The sequence below is a fragment of the Scyliorhinus canicula genome, chromosome 9, assembly GCF_902713615.1.
Source record: "Scyliorhinus canicula chromosome 9, sScyCan1.1, whole genome shotgun sequence".
Lineage (NCBI taxonomy): Eukaryota > Metazoa > Chordata > Chondrichthyes > Carcharhiniformes > Scyliorhinidae > Scyliorhinus > Scyliorhinus canicula.
The window spans coordinates 63593171-63612537 of NC_052154.1; the positions used below are offsets into that span (position 1 = coordinate 63593171).

The following is a 19367-nucleotide window of genomic DNA, read 5'->3' on the forward strand; positions in this document are numbered from 1 at the left end:
TCTCCCTGCGGGCGCCCTGCAAGAAATGCCAGAATGATCTTGCGGGGCGGCGGAGGAGGCCGGCCTGCCGATCGGTGGGCACCGATCGCGGGCCAGACCCTTTTGAGCGCCCTCCCGCCCGCCCCCCCGGTGCTGGATCCCCCCACAGGCTGCCCCCCCCCCCCAGCGTTCATGCGCTGTTCACGCCGGCGGCGACCAGGTGTGGTCGGCGTCGGCGGGAACACATCGTATTGGGCAGGCCGCTCTGCCCATCCGGGCCGGAGAATCTCCGCTCGCCCATTACAAACAACGAGCGGCGATTCTCCGAGTGGCCAGCCGTAAATCTTGCCGCGCCGGTTTGGGGGGGGTGGGAGAGTCGCGTGCCAGGGCGTTGTGGCGGGATTCGCCCGGCGCCCGTGCGATTCTCCCACCCGGCGTGGGTGGGGGTGGGAGAATTGCGCCCGGGGAGAGGGGGCACCCTTGCCTCTTCCCTCGGTGTAGTTTAAAATACCCCAACCTCAGCCGGTTCGTACGCACACTCGCTACTGGTGCCTGATAGAGTCAATAAAGCCCTCACCAAACCCAAACCTTCCCAGCGCCTCCCACAGGTAATTCCACTCCACCCGATCAAAAGCCTTGTCTGCATCCATCGCTACCATCACCTCCTCTCCTTCTGAGGGCATCATGATAACATTTAGAAGCCTTCGGACATTGGCCTTGAGTTGCCTGCCCTTAACAAATCCCTTTTGGTCTTTCCCTATCGCCCCGGGACACAGACCTCTATCCTTGTGGCCAGTACCTTAGCCAGCAGTTTGGCATCCACATTCAGTAGAGAAATCGTCCTGTATGACCCGCATTGCTCCGGATCCTTCTTCCGTTTCAGGATCAATGAAATCGAGGCCTGCAACATTGTTTGGGGGAGGACTCCCTTCTCTCTTGCTTCGTTAAATGTCCTCACTAGCAGTGGGCTCAATACCTCTGAAAACTTCTTATAGAATTCCACCGGGTAGCCGTCAGGCCCCGGGGCTTTGCCCAACTGCATATCCTCCAGCCCCTTGATTATTTCCTCAATCTCAATTGGGGCACCCAGCCCCTCTACCAGGTCCTCCTCCACCCTCGGGAACCTCAACTGATCCAGAAATGCCTCATCCCCTCCACCCCAGCTGGGGATTCCGACTCATAATTTACTGTAAAAATCCTTAAACACCTCGTTCACCCCCGTTGGGTCCAGGACAGTATTCCCATCTCGATTCTTTACTTTACCTATCTCCCTGGCCGCCTCTCTTTTCCTGTGCTGGTGTGCCAACATTCTGCTTGATTTTCCCCGTACCCATAGATCTTCCTTACCTTCCTCAACTGTTCCACTGCTTTCCCTGTGGTCAACAGCCCAAATTCCACCTGTAACCTCCGCCGTTCCCTCAGTACCCCTGTGTCCGGGGCCTCCAAGTATCTCCTGTCCACCTAGAGTATCTCCCCCACTAATCTATCCCTTTCAGCCTGTTCCACCTTTTCTCTGTGGGCCCGTATCGAGATTAATTCCCCTCTGACTTCTGCCTTCAAAGCTTCCCAGACCGTCGCTGCAGAGACTCTCCCGTATCATTTGTAGTTTTTGTTAACCCGCCCACAGATCGCTTTGTCCACCAGCAACCCCACATCCAGTCTCCACAGTGGGCGTGGCCCCTCTCCACACTAAGCCGTAGAACCACCCAGCGAGGGGCATGATCCGACACTGCGATTGCTGAGCACTCCGTATCCACCACTTTCGGTATTAGCGCCCTGCTCGGTACAAAAAAGTCGATGCGAGAGTATACCTTGTGGACATGTGAAAAAAAGGAAAACTCTTTTGTCCTCAGCCGTGCAAATCTCCATGGGGCTATTCTCCCCCCCCCCCCCCCCCCCCCCCCCCCTCCCCATCTGTTCCATAAACCCTTCAATTCCTTTGCCACAGCTGGCCGCCTCCCTGTCCTGGATTTTGACCGGTCCAATTCCGGATCAATGACTGTTGAAGTACCCTCCCATGATCGGGTTATGTGACTCTAAGTCTGGGATCTTACCTAAAACCCGCCTCATATATTTCACGTCTTCCCAATTCGGAGCATACTTTTCACAAGTACCACTCCCACCCCCTCCAGCTTCCCACTCCCCATTATGTACCTACCCCCCCCTTGTCTGACTCAATTCTTCCTGCCTCAAATGCCACTCATTTGCTGATCAAGATCGCTACCCCCCCCCCCGGTCTTCGAATGCAGTCCTGAGTGGAACACTTGGCTAACCCAACCCTTCCCCCATCTAGTCTGGTCTGTAACCTTTAAGTGTGTCTGTTGTCGGTCCTGGGTCACTGTCCGTGTGGAGTTTGCACATTCTCCTCGTGTCTGCGTGGGTTTCACCCCCACAACCCAAAGATGTGCTGGTTAGGTGGATTGCCCACGCTAAATTGTCCCTTAATTGGAAAAAAATAATTGGGTACTCTAAATTTTTTTTAAAGTGTGTCTCTTGTAGCATTCCCACGTCCGCCTTCAGTTCCCTCAAATGCGTGAACACGCGAGCCCTCTTGACCGGCCCATTCAATCCTCTCTCATTCCATGTGATCAGCCTGGGTGATGGGGGGGGCCTACCAACATCCTTTTTAGGCCGAGCTCGCGCCCTCCGCTTCCTCGAGTCCCCACTCGGGCTGTCGCCGTTCCCGACCTCCCATTTGTCCCCTAGTAACACTGGAAACCCAATCCCCCTAGTCAAGCTTCAGCTTAACACCTGCTCACCCCCACCGTGCTTTCCAGAGTCAGCTGACCCATGCTGACTCGATAGCTCCCGCCCCTGGCACCAAGCAGTCTGCCTCCCTATTGTACTCTCCTCTCTTTTCTTCCCCCCCCCCCCACATGAATAAACATTTTAAAAGCATCACCTTCCCCAGTAAACAAACAACAGAAAAAACAGTGAAGAAACAGTCACTTTAGAAAAATAGTCACCCAAAAAGCAGAACTAAATTCAAAGCCCCCCCCCCCCCCCCCCCCAACAAGATCCCTGTAAGACAGATCAACCGTTAACCATCCACAAAGCCCATTGATTCACATAGAGCTACTTAAATTTATACAATCCAGCACCACAAATCGCTGCCACAGTACTTCTCCAAGGCTTAAGTGTCTTTTAATTTGCCTCCAGCTTCATTTCTTTAATAAAGGTCCATACTTCGTCTGGACTTTCAAAGTAAAAGTCCTGTTCCTCGTGTGACCCACAGACGGACTGGGTACAGCATCCCGAACTTCACCCCCTTCTTAAAGCGGGTCGTTTTTGCCCGATTGAACCCAGCTTGCCTCTTGGCCAAATCTGCTCCCAGGTCCTGATGCACAATTCACAGTTCTCCCACTTGCTGCTCCGTTCTTTCTTGGCCCACCGCAAAATGTGTTCCTTGTCCATTAAACGCTGAAAACGTACCACCATGGCCCTCGGCGGCTCGTTCACTCTGGGCTTCCTCGCGAGGGCTCTGTGCGCTCTGTCCAATTCCAGGGGCTGAGGGAACGCCCCAGCCCCCATAAACTTCTCCAACATGTCTGTCACATAGGCCCTCGCATCCGATCCCTCACTGCCTTCAGGGAGGCCAACAATTCTGATATTCTGCCTCCTGGACCTATTCTCCAGGTCCTCCAGCTTCTCCTGCATTCTTTTCTGGCGGTCGTTCATCATCTCCACATTGCTTTCCAGCATGGTTATGTACTCTTCGGCCAACTTTTGTTCTCCTGCATCGCTCTCCCGTGGGTTTCCTGATTCTGAACCAGTTGATCAATCGAAGCCTCAATCTGGTCCAGCGTGTCCTTCTTCAGCTTGGCAAAGCAATCCTCGAAAAACTTCACCAGCTGCTCCGTCGACCACTGCGTCGTTTCCCCGCGGCCCTTGCCCTCTGCCATGCTGTTCCGTGTTACCAGCTCTGCTTGCGTCTCCCTTACAGGACTTTGTCTTCTCACACAGCTACTTCTGGTCCAATTCTCCGTACACCGGAGGGGGATTTCTCCTTCCTCTCTTCACTGATTTATCCCATAAAATTCGGGGAAAAACGGGGGGGAAAAGGTCCAAAAGTCCGTTACAGGTGGGAGCGATCAAATGTGCGACCTACTCCATGGCTGCCACCGGAAGCCGACCAAGGCTTCTTAAATAGCAACTTGTAAACCCACGACCACTGCTATTTAGAGGGAGAAGAGCAGCAAACACATGGGCATACCACCACCTGGAAGTTCCCCTCCAAGTCACTCACCGCCCTAACTTGGATATATATTGGCATTCCTTCATTGTCGCTGGGTTAAAATCCTGGAACTCCTCCCTAACAGCACTGTGGGTATACCTACACCACATGGCCTGCAGTGGGCCAAGACAGCAGCTCACCACCACCTTCTCGAGGGCGATTTAGGGAGGGGCAATAAATGGTGACCTAGCCAGCGAAGCCCACATCCATTGTTAGCGGAGTTAAGAGTCAAGTTCTTCAGAACATATGAAACTTTAACAATATGACTTTTAATGCCACATGAAGCGAGAGAGTTAAACTTGGCCACTTTAACTGCAGCTTTGTCCCAGTCGCTCTGCCCCCACAAAGCTGTTTTACACATCTTATACTGTTTGGATCATAGAGACTGATTCAAAGTACTTCAATACAACCGATTATCGATACTGGCAGTTTGATTGATTAGGTTATCGTCATTCCCCTGATTAAATAACGTGGATACATTGTCTGACATACTCACTTCCAATCGTTCGGTGGATACATCTTGTCCATCTGCTTTGCAATACAAAGGAACATCGAACGTCCTTTAAATCAGCCAGTAATGAGATGGTGAGTGCCCTATTTCCCTGATACCTGTATGCGGGTGGGTGCACAATGCCCCTTCCAGACATGCTGGAGCTAGGCTGAAAGTTTTCGATTTGTAGGCTTAAATGTGTTAGCTGAAATAGGTCTGTGTGTAGTAAGCTAATTTGCGTTTTGCCACGTTTTGGGTTTTAGAGATTGTCAGGTTAACCCTTTCTAGGCATTCGCTTCCCTGCTGTCTGTCCCATACCTCAGTTTCTCCATTTTCCCTATTCCATCCATTAATTAATTTTAAAAAACAGTTTTGATAGTAACTTTGTGTTCTTTTGTATGGGTGCATCCAAGTTTCTGAAAATCATCATTTAGAAATGTTTCACACCTTCTTAAGAAAATATTCTGCAACCAACGTGAATAACCTCACGCTTGTCCACATCATTATACTTAATCTGCCACCTTGTTGCCCATTCGAGTAACCTGTCTGTATCTCGATGCAACCTCTGCGTTCTCCTCACAGCTTGCATTCCCAATTAATCTCTCTCATTACATAGATTGTAAATAGCAGAGGACTTAGCATTGATCTTATGACACTCCACTAGTCGCAAATTGCCAACTTGAAAATGCTCTGTTTCCCCTATTCTCTGCTTCCTGTCTGTTGACCAGTCCCCCAATAATGCTAATAACACCCAGGAGTCCTTATCTTGTATATGAGCCTTTTGAAGGGCACCGTATAAGTGCCTTTTGGAAATCCAAGTACACAATGTCTACTGGTTCCCCTTTATTTACCTATTAGTTACATCTTCAAAAACTCTTAGAAATTTGCCATGCACAGATTTCTCTTTTGTAAAATCAAGTTGACTTTGTCTGATCACACTATGATTTTCTAAGTTAAAACTTCCTTAATAATTGCTGTTATTTGGATAATGGTCCAGTGATGCTACTGACAACACCAGGAGATAGCACCAATTCTGTTTAGCTCAGTTGGCTGGACAGCTGGTTTGTATTGCAGAGCAAGGTCAACAGTGCAGGTTCAGTCCCCGTACCAGATGAGGTTATTCTCTAAGGGAAGGCCCACCTTCTTTTCTTTTTTTTAAATTAAGGGCCAATTTAGCGTGGCCAATCCACCTACCCTGCACATCTTTGGGTTGTGGGGGTGAGACACACGCAGGCACGGGGAGAATGTGCAAACTTCACACGGACAGTGACATGGGATCGAACCTGGGTCCTTGGTGCCGAGAGGCAGTAGTGCTAACCACTGCGCCACCATGCCACCCGAAGACCCGTCTTCTCAACCTTGCCCCTCACCTGAGGTGTGGTGATTCTCAGGTTAAATCACCACCAGTCAGCTCTCCCCTCAAAGGGGAAATCTGCAAATGGTCATCTGGGACAATGGCGACTTTTACCTTTTTGATGGGGAGAGTAGATACTTTAAGACCTTCTTTTGTTTACCAGTCGTGGAAATTAAATGAATAGTTTTCAAATGATAAAAACTGCAATCTTACCAGACTCTAGCTCCATTATAAAGCTAGGAGAGAATTACTTATTGTTTATTGTTTTCAAACCTTGAACTCTTAAGCCTCTTAAGTAAAAATGGAATACCCTTTCTCCAGGATATTTACCACTTTCTCAAACCCAGGTTTTTTCCTCCCACTATCTTGCGTTTAAAAACTCAGTTACCATGTATGAAATTAGTTTTGCAACAAAGCCCATACACAAGATCAAAATACTAAAAAAAAAATAGGCTTCACGCTTCTAAGAAGATTACACATTGTTTTTGCTTCGGTCTCTCCAAGTACCCTAATTAAACTAAAAATTTCCTACCAAAATCTCAGTTGATTTTTTTTTTCTATCGAACACTGGATCAGAGGACTATCTCACTTAGAAATCCAGATTCCACTGTGGTGAGTGAAGAAACTCCTGAGTTCTCAACAGCTCTGAAGATGCAGTAATAAAACTGTGGTTCTTTTCCAGGAGGGATTGGAGGAAATAATGGTGAAAATATAAAACTGAAAAGCCTGGATTAACCCAATCCTTCACACCGTGAAACATTCCAATCAATTGGCATAAGCATTACAAATCGTGACAATCGAGAAGGTTTGGTTGCAAACTGGAAAAATAGACAAGGGAAAGGCCAGACTAGATTCAGAAAGTAAGCGTTGAACTAATAATAAAGATGCAGAATGACAAAAAGTGGAATTTCAGAAATGAAAAATGCTTGCATGGCAAAGGTTAAACTAATGTATTTCCAAAATGGTACATATCAGAACTGCAAGGAAAGAGCTCAATTCACAAGAGCTCTACAACTGCAAAGCAGCATATATCCTAGTCAAAATTCCAATCACTGTCAAAAACATAAGCATCAAAAGGTATAATAAAACTCTTAACCACTTAAAAGACCAAGTATAAAAGGTTGGATGACCTTCCTGTACAGAACTTCATATAATAATAGAAGATTATTACTAAACCTGACATGATTTTTCCAGAAAGAGGATAAAGTGACAATAGTTAATGTGGCAAGATGCAAGGGTAGCAGTCAAGCACTGGAAAAAAGCCTGGTATTAAAGAAGCCAAAAACAATATGAATATATCCAGAATAAGGTCCAAGATCTGGCCAAGGGAAATCAATGAAATTCTTCAGATTTACAATTGATGCCAAAGATAGTTTGGAAACGAGCTGAACACTCTAAAATCATTCAAGCGTCTGGACTGTAGTACAACTAATTATTTTTTGGACTTGAGTAAATAAGTCAGTATGTAAAAACTAATCCTTTATACTCTACTTTCCTACCTGCTTTCTCTCAATTCGAAGAATTTGCTGAGTTTGACCTTGTGAACCACACAAGACTTGAAATAAACACTCACTTGATGGAATTCTAGACTACATTGTGATTTATGGATCTATGCAGCAGCAAAAAAAGAAGTCCTGGTCTTCAAGGGTGGAGAGAAAAATGGAAGGAAACAAACAAATGACAGCAATCTTGCATACTTTCTTATCTTTTAATAAGGTTTTCTGAAAATCGCAACCTGACAATTAGCCGAACAGTCGCCACACGTTGTTTCAAGTAGCCTTTTCTAACAATATAGACTCCTTCCTGTTTATTTGCTTTGGTCCCATTTTCTTTTCTTTTATATTTTTTGCTCAAGGGCGCATAATCGGACTGTGCCTTTAAGCAGAGGACTTGAAATGAAGCAGCATGCTTGGCTTTCAGGACATTATCTTCCTAGGTTTTGTATTTTGAGAGGAGAAACAGACTCATCGGTGCCGAGTGGATCTTGGGAACAGTTTTGGAGAAAGGCGGTCTAATTGGCTGGCTAGTGACCTGTGGGTTGACCAGGGACAGTGTTCTGCCTGACAGCGTGATGCTGTCTCGGAGAACTTGGCAGAAGTGATTAGACCTTGGAAGGAGAAGGAACAAATCCTCTCTCTTGCTGAAAAAAATACTTATTATTCGAACACCAGTGAGTGCCTGATACATCCTTGCTGTAAACTTGAAATGATCCTGAATCTACAGAAAAAGTGTCAACCTTGCCAGAAGCCTCTAGACCCTTGAAGGAAGAGGAGCTGTGTTTTCTACCTCTGCTGCTGTTTGCCTGCTGCCTTCGTGAGTCTGCAGTAGATCATTACAAACTTAGAAGGAAGATGTACCAAAACGAAAGCTGAACCTCAAAGGCACTAACCGGTCATCCCAGTGCATCAAAGATTCTTTATCCATAGAACATAGAACGATACAGCGCAGTACAGGCCCTTCGGCCCTCGATGTTGCACCGACATGGAAAAAAACTAAAGGCCATCTAACCTACACTATGCCCTTATCATCCATATGCTTATCCAATAAATTTTTAAATGCCCTCAATGTTGGCGAGTTCACTACTGTTGCAGGTAGGGCATTCCACGGCCTCACCACTCTTTGCGTAAAAAACCCACCTCTGACCTCTGTCCTATATCTATTACCCCTCAATTTAAGGCTATGTCCCCTCGTGCTAGCCACCTCCATCCGCGGGAGAAGGCTCTCGCTGTCCACCCTATCTAACCCTCTGATCATTTTGTATGCCTCTATTAAGTCACCTCTTAACCTTCTTCTCTCTAACGAAAACAACCTCAAGTCGATCAGCCTTTCCTCATAAGATTTTCCCTCCATACCAGACAACATCCTGGTAAATCTCCTCTGCACCCGTTCCAAGGCTTCCACGTCCTTCCTATAATGAGGCGACCAGAACTGTACGCAATACTCCAAATGCGGCCGTACTAGAGTTTTGTACAACTGCAACATGACCTCATGGCTCCGGAACTCAATCCCTCTACCAATAAAGGCCAACACACCATAGGCCTTCTTCACAACCCAATCAACCTGGGTGGCAACTTTCAGGGATCTATGTACATGGACACCGAGATCCCTCTGCTCATCCACACTACCAAGAATTTTACCATTAGCCAAATATTCCGCATTCCTGTTCTTTCCAAAGTGAATCACCTCACACTTCTCCACATTAAACTCCATTTGCCACCTCTCAGCCCAGCTCTGCAGCTTATCTATGTCCCTCTGTAACCTGCAACATCCTTCCGCACCGTCTACAACTCCACCGACTTTAGTGTCGTCTGCAAATTTACTCACCCATCCTTCTGCGCCCTCCTCTGGGTCATTTATAAAAATGACAAACAGCAACGGCCCCAGAACAGATCCTTGTGGTACGCCACTCGTAACTGAACTCCATTCTGAACATTTCCCATCAACTACCACTCTCTGTCTTCTTTCAACTAGCCAATTTCTGATCCACATCTCTAAATCACCCTCAATCCCCAGCCTCCGTATTTTCTGCAATAGCCGACCGTGGGGAACCTTATCAAACGCTTTACTGAAATCCATATACACCACATCAACTGCTCTACCCTCGTCTACCTGTTCAGTCACCTTCTCAAAGAACTCGATAAGGTTTGTGAGGCATGACCTACCCTTCACAAAACCATGCTGACTATCCCTAATCATATTATTCCTATCTAGATGATTATAAATCGTATCTTTTATAATCCTCTCCAAGACCTTACCCACCACAGACGTTAGGCTCACCGGCCTATAGTTACCGGGGTTATCTCTACTCCCCTTCTTGAACAAAGGGACCACATTTGCTATCCTCCAGTCCTCTGGCACTATTCCTGTAGCCAATGATGACCTAAAAATCAAAGCCAAAGGCTCAGGAATCTCTTCCCTGGCTTCCCAGAGAATCCTAGGATAAATCCCATCCGGCCCCGGGGACTTATCTATTTTCACCTTGTCCAGAATTGCCAACACTTCTTCCCTACGCACCTCAATGCCATCTATTCTAATAGCCTGGGTCTCAGCATTCTCCTCCACAATATTATCTTTTTCTTGAGTGAATACTGACGAAAAGTATTCATTTAGTATCTCGCTTATCTCCTCAGCCTCCACACACAACTTCCCACCTCTGTCCTTGACTGGCCCTACTCTTACCCTAGTCATTCTTTTATTCCTGACATACCTATAGAAAGCTTTTGGGTTTTCCTTGATCCTACCTGCCAAAGACTTCTCATGTCCCCTCCTTGCTCGTCTCAGCTCTCTCTTTAGATCCTTCCTCGCTTCCTTGTAACTATCAAACGCCCCAACTGAAACTTCATGCCTCATCTTCACATAGGCCGCCTCCTTCCTCTTAACAAGAGATTCCACTTCTTTGGTAAACCACGGTTCCCTCGCTCGACCCCTTCCTCCCTGCTTGACTGGTACGTACTTATCAAGAACATGCAATAGCTGTTCCTTGAACAAGCTCCACGTATCCAGTGTGCCCAACCCTTGCAGCCTACTTCTCCAACCAACACATCCTAAGTCATGTCTAACGGCATCATAATTGCCCTTCCCCCAGCTATAACTCTTGCCCTGCGGGGTATACTTATCCCTTTCCATCACTAACGTAAAGGTCACCGAATTGTGGTCACTGTTTCCAAAGTGCTCACCTACCTCCAGATCTAACACCTGGCCTGGTTCATTACCCAAAACCAAATCCAATGTGGCCTCGCCTCTTGTTGGCCTGTCAACATATTGTGTCAGGAAACCCTCCTGCACACATTGTACAAAGAATGACCCATCTAATGTACTCGAACTATATCTTTTCCAGTCAATATTTGGAAAGTTAAAGTCTCCCATAACAACTACCCTGTTACTTTCGCTCTTTTCCAGAATCATCTTTGCCATCCTTTCCTCTACATCCCTAGAACTATTAGGTGGCCTATAGAAAACTCCCAACAGGGTGACCTCTCCTTTCCTGTTTCTAACCTCAGCCCATACTACCTCAGAAGAAGAGTCCCCATCTAGCATCCTTTCCGCCACCGTAATACTGTCCTTGACTAGCAGCGCCACACCTCCCCCTCTTTTGCCCCCTTCTCTGAGCTTACTAAAACACCTAAACCCCGGAACCTGCAACAACCATTCCTGTCCCTGCTCTATCCATGTCTCTGAAATGGCTACAACATCGAAGTCCCAGGTACCAACCCATGCTGCCAGTTCCCCTACCTTATTTCGTATACTCCTGGCATTGAAGTAGACACACTTCAAACCACCTACCTGAACACTGGCACCCTCTTGCGAAGTCAAATCTGTGCTCCTGACCTCTATACTCTCAATCTCCCGTACCCCAAAACTACAATCCAGGTTCCCATGCCCTTGGTGAATTAGTTTAAACCCCCCCAAAGAGCACTAACAAATCTCCCCCCCAGGATATTGGTTTACCTCTCAACCACCATTTCCTCTGTTATTTGTCTGTGTGTTTGAAGAGAGTGGGGGTAGTATTAGATAGTCAATTATACTTTTCTGTCAGTTTAATCATAAATCTGTACATAATGAAAGGTTACTTGTGTTTAAATGTACAAACCTGGTGACTGCAGTTTGTTGGGCTCAGCCAAGAACCTGACGGTTTAAATAACATCCAATTTCACTTGTGTTGCGGCTCTGCGTCAAGTGGGGCTGAAACTGATGGCGCACAAGGTGTCATAACAACAACATTTTAAACATTAAGCATTTTTATTATTTTAATTGGTTTAAAATTTTATCGCAACTAAGTGTTTCCAAAAATCATAATGAATTGGTACCTGTCAATTTGGTAACGTGTTACTAATGCAACAATTTGCACTAATGTGACAAGAAGCTATTTTGTTTTCACGTATAACATCTAGTCAGTGACCCGAATTTAAATCTGTCCTTAATGTCTTGTTACTTGACAAGTATTTTAAGGAACTTTTAGATTTCTACATCTATCGTAACAGAAATGATTGTGAATTTTCTTTTCAGGTGTACTTGGCAGGTTACTACTCTGCATTCAGATACTGCCCTGACGGGAAACATGTCGAATACAGAGAAGGCAGCAGAACCCCACATGAGGGCACTGTGGAGTTGATCAGTGTAGATATACACAAAGGAACTGGTAAGACCTTGTGAGCCATTTGTGTGTGTCATATATTAATTTCTATATTGCTTCTTATTCAAGCAGTCCTTGTAACTTTAACTGCAATCCGCTTTCTCTAATAGAATATTGAAGATTGCATGAAACTCTAGCCTTGGTGGTATTGCCCAACGTTTTTTCTGCAAAGGACTCTTAAATCTTGATTTTTCAAGAACCTCTGTGCAACAGCGACTCACTTGGTTATCTTAGTCAGTGTATAATAATGTTATTTTATTCAAGAAACACTTTTGCAGCCCAGAGCTGAATTACAATGTAACTTGCACAGAAAAATTCATATCCAAAGTAAGTGATCAAATTAAAAACATGTAAGGGTGCAATACTTAGTGACAAAATAAGAAAATAAATTTGGGTAACAGGGAAGCAGGAGATGGGATATTTGAAAGGATAATATTGAATTAAAATGACAAACCAATAGATAATTCCTATATGCAGCCGAATAATGTCGCAAAATATCTGGTTCTGGGGCAGGGATATCTCTAAATTGTTACACTACTTGCCTGGCATTCATTGCTGGATGAGCAGACATTCCCACCAGCAAAATATCCGGAAGACCAAAGCCATTGTCTTAATTTCCCACTACAAACTCTGTTCCTTAATCAAGGACTGTATTTTTCTCCCTGGTCACACTCTGGGACTGAACCAGATAGTTCCCAAGTTCGACTTGGATGCCGTATTTGACCCCAATATGGATACCGACCATTTTTTCGTGTTATCTCTATGACGACCCATTTCCATCGCTGCCTCAGTTCATCTGTTACTGAAACTCTCACTGTGCCTTTGTTACCTCTTGATGTTACTATTTCAGCATATTTTGGCCGACTTCCTGTTTTCTACCTTCCATATACTTGAGGTCATCCAATATTTGACTGCCCACATTCAAAATCACACCAAATCCTATTTGTCTATCATCCATGTTCTTTCTTCTGGGTCACTGTCCGTGTGGAATTTGCACATTCTCCCCGTGTCTGCGTGGGTTTCACCCCCACAACCCAAAGATGTGTAGGGTATGTGGATTGGTCACGCCAAATTACCCCTTAATTGGGAAAAGAAAATGGGTACACTAAATTTTTTTTAAATTCCATGTTCTTTAATCAGCTTCTGATTAACTTTAAATCCAGTCGGTTGTTTATCATCTTTGTTTTCAAATTGCTCCATGACCTCTGCCTTCCCCTCTCTAAACTTATTCCAGCCTACAGCTCTCTTGAGATATCTCACTCTTCCAATTCTTGTCCCTTCAGCATGTCCAATTGCAATTCGTCCACCATTAGTGACCAAGGTGCTAAGTTCTGAAATTCAATCTGTATACCTCTCCAACCATCTTTATTTGTTCACGGGATGTGGATGTTACTGGCTAGACCAGCATTTATTGCCTCACTGCCCTTGAGAAGATGATAGTCGGAGCTGCAGTCTTGAACTGCTAGAGTGCATGTTGTGTAGGTACAGCCACAGTGCTGTTACGAAGGAAGTTCCAGGATTTTGATCTAGCAATACTGAAGGAATGGCGCTATAGTGCTAAGTCAGTGTAGTGTGTGGCTTGGAGGGAAACTAGCAGTGGTATTGTTCCATGCATCTGTTGCCCTTGTTCTAGGTGGTAGAGGTTGCAGGTTTGGAAGGTGCTATTGAAGGAGCTAGGTGGGTTGCTCCAGTGCATCTTGTAGATAGTATACACCGCTGACACTCTGTTGGTGGTGGAGGGGTTATGTTTAAGCTGGTGAATGGGGTGCCAATCCAATTGGTTGTTTTGCCTTAGATAGTGTCAAGCTTCTTGAATGTTGTTGGAGCTGCATTCATCTAGACAAGTGGAGAATAATCTCTCACAGTCCTGACTTGTGCCTGATAGATGGTGGGCAAGCTTTGGGGAGTCAGAAGGGGAGTTAGCCGCCATATAATTCCCAGCCTCTGACTTCCCTTGTAGGAACAGTATTTATATTGCTAGTCCAGTCAACCCTCAATCAGTGGCAACCCTCAGGATCTTATAATAATAATCTTTATTAGTGTCACAAGTAGGCTTACATTAACACTGCAATGAAGTTGATGTGAAAATCCCCTAGTCGCCACATTCCGGCGCCTGGTCGGGCACACTGAGGGAGAATTCAGAATGTCCGATTCATCTAACAAGCACATCTATCGGGACTTGTGGGAGGAAACTGGAGCACCTGGAGGGAACCCACGCAGACATGGGGAGAACGTGCAGACTCCGCACAGACAGTGACCCAAACTGGGTATCAAATCTGGTCCCTGGCATGGAGAAGCAGCAGTACCAACCCCTGTGCTACCGTGCCACCTAATCTTGACAGTAGGGGAGTGATGGTAATGCTGTAGAATGTCAAGGGGAGATTGTTAGATTCTCCAGCCACCTGTCAGTCAAAACCTGGATATTGTCCAGGTTTTGCTGCATTTGGACATGGACTGCTTCAATATCTGAGGAGTTGTGAATGGTGCTGAACACATCAACGATCATCCCAAATTTCGACCTTATATTGGAGGGAAGGTCATTGATGAAGCAGCTAAAGATAATTGGGCCCCAAGGAACTCTATAGCTCTTTCTTCCTTTTAAGAAGCTCCTTAAAATCTTTTTATTTTCTACCAGGCTTTTGGTCATCTTGCCTTCTATCCCTTTACTTGGCTTGGTACTGAATTATATTTGGGGCCTCACGGTAGCATGGTGATTAGCATCAATGCTTCACAGCTCCAGGGTCCCAGGTTCGATTCCCGGCTGGGTCACTGTCTGTGTGGAGTCTGCACGTCCTCCCCGTGTGTGCGTGGGTTTCCTCCGGGTGCTCCGGTTTCCTCCCACAGTCCAAAGATGTGCGGGTTAGGTGGATTGGCCATGCTAAATTGCCCGTAGTGTAAGGTTAATGGGGGGATTGTTGGGTTACGGGTATACGGGTTACGTGGGTTTAAGTAGGGTGATCATTGCTCGGCACAACATCGAGGGCCGAAGGGCCTGTTCTGTGCTGTACTGTTCTATGTTCTATGTTCTATATTTAATAATGCTCCTGTGAAGTGCCTTGCAATATTTGACGATGTTAAAGGCACCATTAAAGTACTGATTATATCCAATGTTCTTGTTCCTAATTACTGCCCGGGTGCACTTTTGGAAAGTGGATATATGGGTTTTCAGATGAGGTTCAGGGTCAAAGTTAATTTTTTTGACCACCATAATTGAATTGGAATCACTCCCAGAATGTTCCATTTTTATCTTGCAGAAAGAAAAGAACTTGGAATTTGTTTTACTGACTTGTAGTGAATATTATGTATATATCAGTTTTAAAATCACTAATATAATATTTGGTCAAAAATGCTCTATTAATGGGAAAACAAATCTACATACAATATGAAGGAAATCGACTGTAATAGTGGAAAGTGATACTAGGGAGGCTTATGTATTTAACTGATTGTTCATGAACCTGTGTAGATGTAAGTTTAATTGTCCCAACCAAAAGGGATTCTGTGTAAGTTTGCTGCAGTTCATTGGCTCACCACGTCTGGTGTAATGCCGAAGGGAGGAGGAAAAATAAAAAATGGAAAGATGTATTTTCTGTGCATGCAGACTAGCAGACACTGCAGTGTTTGCCACGGTTCAAATCATTGTGTTTTAAAAATTGACAGTTGGAAGTTATTACTCCATCGAGTCCTTCTTAGTTGATCTCATAAAACACTGCAGTTTCAGTTAACTTATGTATTGTCTATAATCGTGGCTCATCGAGTGACCCAAAACAAAATAAACAAATCCACATGTATCTTATAGGGCCTTCCAGACGTAGTGATCTTGAAACACTGGGTTACTGTATGTTGAAGGCATTGTGTGGTTCCCTGCCATGGTCTGATCATCTCGACTTCCCTCATTCTGTCATGGAATCAAAACAGAAGTAAGTGTTTTTGTTTATGTAATAAAGCACACAATCTAAATATTACACAAATACAATTTAAAAGTTTTCTTCAATTGTACTCTAGGATTAAGAGTACACATTTGAAATTGTATTTGGCATGAAACTGTGATAATTTATAAATATGGTATGCACTGTGAAATATCTAAGTGGTTAGGAGTAGAGTTTTCAAAGGCAAGACAAATGTATTCAGATGTTTGGAACGTGTGATTTTTAAATTGAAGTTGCCGGCATATATGACAGTGTGTGTAATGTGGCTTGTTCAAGAGGGAAAATTGAGTCTTCCTTTTCTTTAAATTATAAATAAAGACTGCCCTTGAATTTCTTTATCTTGTTAAGTGAAATGATGCATAGTATGTGGCACTTGATGAGGATGAAGGTTAGTAAGGTTAGAAAGTTAACAGTTGAAAATAATTAATTCTAAGGGAGTGGAGTAATTATTTTGGTGCTCTGTCCATTGCATTATGCTCCCACCCCCACCCCGGTTCTTCCCCAACCCCCAACATTTTGTTACAAAGGCCGTAAGCTACATTGGAATTAATACAATTGTTAAACCTAGTCATCTCAAATACCTCCTGCGATTTTAGCAGGGGTGTGAATCTATTTTTTTTTACAAAAGTAGATTGATGTCTCTAGAATATGAGAAGTGTCTATGCCCATTATTCCACAACTCAATTTAATGGGCAAAATATTGCTCAGGCTGGAACAAGTCATTTAAGTGGATTTAAATTATAGTGCCATTAGGTGATGTGAATGTGGTGTTGCATTTTCCCGAGCTCTGACTCTGCTCGTCTTTTAATCCTTAATTTTATCCCTGTGCACATTTCATAATTGTCTTTCCTTGGGAAATATGCTTGAAAATATGTCCCTGGAACACCCTGACTGGAGTTTTGCGATGGGGAGCCAAGTGAAATTGTAAAGAATCCACGTGTGAGTGAGGTGGTCGGGGTTGACTGGGATCGGGCCCAGTTTGCAGTGGCGTTGTTGCTAATGAGCAAGCCTGTATCTCGGCGGTGCGGTGAGCATCAGGAGTATGCCAGCGTCAGTGTTATTCTGTATGGTGATCCCCATGCTGCAGGTCTTTGAAATTCACCTTGAAGAACTGCAAGGTACCCGTGGGAGAATGGTGGAGATGCAGGAGAGAATCTGTGCAACTGATAGAGCACTTTTCCTGGTTAAGGCCAGGCACACACACACATGGTGTCATTATCCTGTGGTTCTTCATTATTCCTGGATGTTGCTCTCTTGTAATTGTGTTACTGATTATTTTTTGTTGCCATTTCTCCTGTGAAGGGTATGTGAGGTGTGAGCATAAGGGCTAAAATCGTCTGGTATCCTGCTCTGGCAAAAACCATATTAAGCCGATTCTGTAATCTGTGCACAGTTTTACTCCTTTTTATGTGCGGTTATTGTTCCGATTATGGGAGTGGAGTGGATTTTGGACTCCTCGTCTTGTTGATAGTGAAGATGAGTGGAGCCATGGCAGGGTGAAGTGTGGGTGTTTGGTGTGGGGTTGGGTGTTGGGGTTAGGTAAGTCCTCACTGATTGATGATAGTTCCCCCAGTTATAGCCAATCCTATCAGGATTTTATTTAGCTTTTGTTACTATAAATTTAGGATCCGTGCCTATCTGCGTAGATGGCCTGGGGAGGATTGGCTTCCTTCTAACCTTTCCTTGAGGTTGATGTTCTTTGGAAATTAATAGTGGCCCATGCTGAGGTGGGCTCAGTTAATCCTTGATTAATTTGTTGTTTCCAGGCCAACTTAGGCTTTTTTTCCTCCTTTTCATCTGGGTCAGCAGTGTGCACTTCCCTGAATGTGGTTGAGATGGTACAAGACTAACTGGGGTTTAGGATTTGGGGTGTGCTGGGGTTCCCGTACCAGCCTCCCCGAACAGGCGCCGGACTGTGGCGACTAGGGGCTTTTCACAGTAACTTCATTTGAAGCCTACTTGTGACAAGTGATTTTCATTTCATTTCTTTGAGGGGGGGCTGATTTTTGTGTGCAAGTGGGTGCCAGACTAAGCCAGGTCCTGTGCTGTGGTTAGCATCTTGTTGCCCCTCTTTCTCCTCTCCAATCCCACCACCGAATCTTGGGGTGTCCCTTCTAGAAGGCACTGATTAGAGACATCCTGAGAGGACTCTTGTGCATGGGGGCTTGGGATTTAGCCGAGTCCTGCACTTGATTATTGCACCCTCCCTACCCCCGCCTGAGACTGGGGTTGTGATGTGTTGTGTAGTATGTAACACTCCTATAGAACTGGGGTTCTCATGAGTTTTTCTTTTGATGTGTGGGGATAATGAATCAGTGATTGAATCTGCAGGGATACAGATGAGTCTGGTATCTGGGGGAAGGAGGTGGCAGTGTGTCATGGTGCCTCTGGGGCAGCTGGAGTTGAGGGAGATGTATATTGGTACGTGCCTGAACATGGCGCGAACAATGTATCCTTAACTCTCGTAATCACGAGCAATCGGCGCATGGGAACATGGCTTTATCCTGTTTCTCCCTTCTCTGGTGGAGCTTTTAGAGGTAGCAAGTTATGTCTAATTGTATTGACCCAGTTGTACTGCTGTTCTTCTGCTCCCTTCAGATTCATGTATTCAGAGCCTTTACTTTTTCATGTGGTGCTGTACCATTCCAGTAGTTTTTTTGCATTATTTGTTCAAATGTAAAATCTCAACGAATATTTTTAAAATTATAGTCCTATTTCTTCTGGTGATTTGAAGGTTACGGAACTGCAAGAGGTGACACAAGTAACTGGATGTAGTTTTAGTTCTAATAAAGTTCATGAGTTCCAAAAATTCAGCTACAGCTCCTAAAATTGGGTTTCCCAACTGACAGGATTCCTCTTGCTGATTGGAGAATTCTGACCACGTTTAGACCAAAGACAAAATCATGGTTACGGGGCTCAAAGTGGGTCTAACTGGATGCTGCACAGGGAACCAACATGGGCTCGATGTGCAGTAGATTGCTCTGTGTCTCTGTCAGTGTTGCTGTCAGTCATTTCAGGTTTTTTTTACATCCTGAAAATCCCCCTGCCAAAATGTGCATTAGGCTTCAAAGGGAGGCAGCCTTCATGACAATTTGCAGTTGATTTGAAGTTCTAACAATTTGGAGGAGTTAAAGTACAAGTAGTCAACAAATTCTAGCTTAAAATAAGTCTCATAAATGGAGATCACCGCAAGAAAATATTTTAAGGAATTCACAATTTATGATTGACAACATTTGTCTAAGCTGTGTGTG

The 19367-nt window shown here is 44.9% G+C and overlaps 1 protein-coding gene across 4 annotated transcripts in view; it reads left to right on the forward strand.

The window, feature by feature from the left end:
- Positions 1-19367, forward strand: part of LOC119971354 (inactive serine/threonine-protein kinase VRK3-like) — an 82364-nt gene that overhangs the window by 56155 nt on the left and 6842 nt on the right. For all 4 annotated transcript variants that reach the window (XM_038806773.1, XM_038806776.1, XM_038806775.1 and 1 more), the window contains exons 10-11: positions 12064-12196; positions 15987-16107. In XM_038806773.1, the coding sequence (XP_038662701.1) occupies positions 12064-12196; positions 15987-16107 (254 nt within the window). The remainder of the gene's footprint in view (positions 1-12063; positions 12197-15986; positions 16108-19367) is intronic.